This window comes from Belonocnema kinseyi, chromosome 9 (genome assembly GCF_010883055.1).
Source record: "Belonocnema kinseyi isolate 2016_QV_RU_SX_M_011 chromosome 9, B_treatae_v1, whole genome shotgun sequence".
NCBI lineage: Eukaryota > Metazoa > Arthropoda > Insecta > Hymenoptera > Cynipidae > Belonocnema > Belonocnema kinseyi.
The window spans coordinates 39,101,576-39,106,763 of NC_046665.1; the positions used below are offsets into that span (position 1 = coordinate 39,101,576).

General features: G+C 33.7%; 1 protein-coding gene across 2 annotated transcripts in view; it reads left to right on the plus strand.

Moving 5' to 3' along the window:
- LOC117179867 (putative odorant receptor 85d) overlaps positions 1 to 2,800 on the plus strand; it is a 79,015-nt gene extending 76,215 nt beyond the window's left edge. For both annotated transcript variants that reach the window (XM_033372035.1, XM_033372036.1), the window contains exon 9: positions 2,641 to 2,800. In XM_033372035.1, the coding sequence (XP_033227926.1) occupies positions 2,641 to 2,691 (51 nt within the window). In that variant the 3' untranslated portion in view covers positions 2,692 to 2,800. The remainder of the gene's footprint in view (positions 1 to 2,640) is intronic.
- Positions 2,801 to 5,188: the final 2,388 nt, after the last annotated feature.

The window sequence follows — 5,188 nt, forward strand, 5'->3', positions numbered from 1 at the left end:
GCGAGGGCGCATACTTTGAATAAAATATTTGTTATCATTCTCTTGAAATAAATGTGTTTTTTTCTTGAAAAAATACCGGTTTCATATGTATACAGCTGGTACTGGGCCAGTACTGTGCCAGTACTGGCTTGTAATGCTTGGCGGTAATCACGTGTCAACACTAGCGCAGTACTGACTGCCCGTAGTAGGGCAGTACCGGCAAACTGCTGGCGTACGAAAATGCCGAAGAATATTATTTATAACTACAAAAATATAATTTTCAAACTATTTGTTTAATGTTAACACCCACTATTTCTATAATCTAAAGATATAATAAAAAACGTATTTGAAGAATAAATAATAATTGACTGCGAGTATTTTGTCAATACATGTTAATGGTACTGCTTAGAATGAATACATATATTACATTTTTAAACATTATATTACAATTAAAATTTCTAACGCTAAGGGGGATCGAACCTACATATATCTATACCTAAATCTATCGCCTAGCAGTCGGGAGTGCTAACCACTGTGCTAAACCAACAAGTAAAAAGTTGGTGAAATAGCCATACTCATACGCTTTTTATGGCCGTTATGTGCTAAAATATCGTTTAAATTTGAACAACATCGTTGTGACTGCGCTTCCTTGCTTCCTTGTGTTTGATTTTTAAGTAATTCTTGTCTTCCTGTGCGCGAATTTTTCTCTCTTTTCTCCCTCTATCAACTTTTGAAATGTATTTTTGCACTGCCCATAATCAAGTTTTAGAACTGACCATTTTTTTTTAGAACTGCCCTTTTGGTCAGAGCTGCCCGTTAGATTATACCCTGTACGCTACAGTTCAGAAAAGTTAAAGTAGCAAATTGTGAGCTCTCTTTTTATTATTATTTATTATTATACGACGTTATATAAATGTAAAATACACGAACTTCTAACAGGAATTTCAATAAAATAATTATTAAATAAATAATTTAAATCGACTACAATTTTTCTTCCTGTAATATCTTATTTTGTCGCGTTTTAGACCATTTTAAAAGTCATCATAATAACATTTAATGAGCATTTAAAATTTGTATTCACGGAGCTTAGAAATTTTATCACGTTGGGCAACAATATTTTTAATAACAATTTTCATTAAACCTTCGTGTAACGTTTTGCTTTTTAGGTGACTTTTTAGGTGAACTACTGGCATAGTGCCGCCCCGGTCGTGCAGCCAACGTTCTGCCAGTACTGGGCGAATCACCGGCTGTCTGTACTGTTGGGCAGTGCTGGGTCAGTACTGCGCCGTTGGTGAACTCCGGCACACAATCGACATTTCCACCTGGGATTAAACCTAAAAAGGACCCCCAAGAAATTTTGATACAGGGCCCCTCAGGGTCGGCTACGCCACTGACATTAACTAATTTAAGCCTTCATTAACTAATTGTAACAGATTTTAAACTAGATAAATTATCTAAATAAGGCTAACCGAATAGTCGAAACGTCGTCTTTTGTATATCAAGGCAAATCAGTTTTGATTTTTGCGCTTACTAACCTTGAGTTTTTTTTTTAAATATCGTAAGACTGCGGAATGTACCTGTTTTTAGGAATGCAACAATGTTATGTATAAATGTGACCTTTCTGTTACGTAACATTTACAGGACGTGTTTGCTCGTTGTAAACAATATAAAATAGCGTTTTAAACAATTTCGCCTATGTTAGAATCAGAGATATATTGAGAAAAATGTTATAAGTGTAAACTTTGAGGGTGTTTTTGATCTCGTCAACTTGTGCATATGGACATAAAAGAAATTATTATATTTAATCACTGAAAATTTATAAATTATTATGAGATTATGAAAAAATTATTAGACAATGTTCGTTGCCACACATGGGTACACTCAGAAGATGTAGTTTAACCCAAAAAATGCAATAACCACTATATTCGTGTTTGTAATAAAATATGCAAATTATTTTTGTAGTTAGCACATGTAAATACACTTACTTTAGTTGTATGTACAAATAATTTTATGAAGGAAAGTAAAAACTTCTAATAAGGGGTAGTTTACTCTATAGAAATGTACTTTTGTCAAAAAATACTGTAACACGTCAACTTCAGAATATGATTTTCTATAGAATAAAATTATTTTTGAAAATATTTGATGATTTTTACAGTTTTTGCAAGCAAAAATTTGAAAAGAAATCAATTTCACCCTTATAAAAATAAAGAATGCAATCCTTAGCAGTTGAAATGGTGTGCACACTATCGGTGTTCGATAATAAACATTTTCCAATCAGATTAAAAAGAAAATTTGCATAGAAACAGAGATATCTGGAAGAAACGGTTTTTGAGGGTGAAGTTTAGAGGTGCTTTTCAATCCTTCAAAATGTATTTTTTTGTTTTCTCCAACAAAGCGAAAATTCATTAAAATCGGTGACTGACACTTCGAAATCTTTCACTGTCTGCTGCTTAATATGGATGCATACAATCTACAAAAATTCCATGTACACCATTCCGCTAAAATAAGTTGGGCAGTGGAAAATCACAAGCAGGTGGCCTGAGTGCCATAAGAAATCTGTAAAATTTCCAGTGTCTTTAATGGCAAAAGTTTTCAATACGGAACGGAAACTTACTTAGGATAGTAGGTAATTACTAATAATATTTTTTTTAAATGTTCAAGTTGGTTCAAACATCACTCTCGTACTTCACCCTACTCTCATCGGTGCGTTAATTATTCTCCATGCCACTGAAGATGGAAATCCAAGACCAACTGACGAATCATTCTGCTGTAACAACGTTTCTTTTCATGCTCTGGTAAATGTAATATTATGATACATCGAGAAATAAATAAAAAGATCGCAGCAAAAAATGGGTTTTTTTTTAGAATAAAATCAGATAAAAACCTTCAAATTAGGTGACTACTGCCTTGCCGTCGAAAGCTATTTTCATTACTAGAGATTGTCAGATAAAAGACAATAACTCAAAACTAAAGCGCCAAGTTACTAACGTATATTTTCACCTGATGGACAGCATGGCAGTGCAGATATAAGTAGAGAATTATTCAATCAAATTTTAAGGTAAAGAAAAGCTTCGACTTTCTTTGAAATTATACACCTAACTTACAAGTTATATTTTTTATCCGGGATTTTCGCCTTTAACTTGCTTTTTTGGGCAAAATTCAAAATGTACGTCATGTTTAAGGTGGACTGGTTTAAGACCGAGGGGTTCACAAGCATTGCTCTGCGGCAATGTAATAAGAAGTGAATTGACTATTTAACTATTTTTAACAAGCTACATTTGGTGGGTCTTCCTCCGCATGAGGCGCTCCAAATAAAACATGGAAATTTATAATTGTGCCAAATAAAGACTGTAAATATTTGAGAAGTGTAATTATTTATGACCATTCAAGGATACAATTGATAACTTGCAAAGTTAAAATTAATCTTGAATGTTCAAACATACACTAAAAACAAACATACAAAATATATGAAATATCGATCAGATGATACATTCAGTCAAGTTGAGGTTATGTTTGATATTTGTAATTGAAAAATAAAAATAAAAACGAGGTAAGTAAGCTAAATGAATCATCTGTGACTAGCGTTAACAATTCTATATATTTTCAGTTAATTCAACTCCAATTGTACGTTAAATATAAAAACCCTGACGGACAGAAGGAACCGAGTGGAGCCTCTGCAAAGTATTCGTAAAGACTCCATTGGGTCCCCCCATTTGGTTACTTTTTAAAAAACTAGAAAAAAAGCAAAATCAACTTTTAAATGGTTGAAATTCGGATTCTACGTTAAAATTCCCTATAGAAGGTCACGGAATAATCGCAATATTTCTTTTGCAACGGTTAGAAGTTTAAAAAAATATAAGACGTATAACGCCTGTTGACTGCTATTTACAGGGGATGCATTTGAAGTGTAGCAGTCGACAGGCGTTATACGTCTGATATTTTTTAAAACTTTTTATCGTTGCAAAAAAAACTATTGCGATTATTCCGTGACCTTCTATAGGGAATTTTAACGTAGAATCCGAATTTCAACCATTTAAAAGTTGATTTTGCTGTTTTCTTCGAGTTTTTAAAAAGGCACCGAATGGGGACCCAACAGGATATTTACGGGTATTTGGTAGAGGTTCCATTCGGTTCCTTTGGTCCGCCAGGGAAAATGTTATCAGATGTACTTGAGTTAATATAATCTCAAACTTAAGAATCTTGTTTCGAATAGCGTCAAAAAAAACAAACGTTTTTGTGTGATTATATTTTAAAATAGCTATTTTTTCCGTCAGAATTTTAAAGTGATTGTAATATTCCATAACTGTAAAATAAAAAATATAGGGCTGCAAAAGAAAAATTGAAAAACTGTGAAAAGTCGAAGAATCAGGAAATAGACAACCCGTGACAGCGTGTCATGTCGGCCATGAAATCTCAATGCACGATGCGCGTGCGCTCGGAAAAAGTATTATCTGAATGTCCCGAATAAAAATGCTTCGACTTGAGTTCGACTTGAATTGCCCCCAATCAAGACATGCTGAAGTCGAAAAGGTCAACCTGAGCATGTCTCAGTTTTGAGACGGAGCCAGACTTCAATTGATGTCTTGAAGACAAGTTTTTATGTCTTGAACACATAAATTTATCTCTTGAGTCAAATTTTTATGACTCCAAAACAAGCGGTTTATAACTTCGAGTGTATACCTGTCCTAACAAAAAGGTTCATTCTGACTGTCATAAAAGCTGTTAATAAAGCTTCTGTCATAAAGTTTGTTAATGATTAAACAGTCTCGTATATTTTTATGCAATATTTATATTCAATCAAGTCATTTATTGATTTTCATTTGTATTATACTTGTTTGACGATGATACCGAAAATGTTGTTTGTTTCTACGTATTTCTAAGGGCTTAGGAGATCCTTCTAGAAAGTTACAATTTTTTTTTAAGAAAATTTTTAAGGGTTATACTCGTTCAGGACCATAGAATCTGAATTTTTAAATTAGCCAACACAAGGCTTGTCTTGAGACAAGTAGACGTCGTCTTAGCCAAGACAAGGCTCAACTTGAGACAAGTAAACGCCGTCCGGGTACAATCGTTGCAACTCCCTTATAAGGTATCGATACCTCTCTTCCTTTTCATTCTCCTTGGCTATGATGTTTTTGTCAGCTGGAGCCGAAAATTCGATAACGAACATGGTTCGCTTCTCGAAGTCAAGAAGAACCATGTCAGGCCT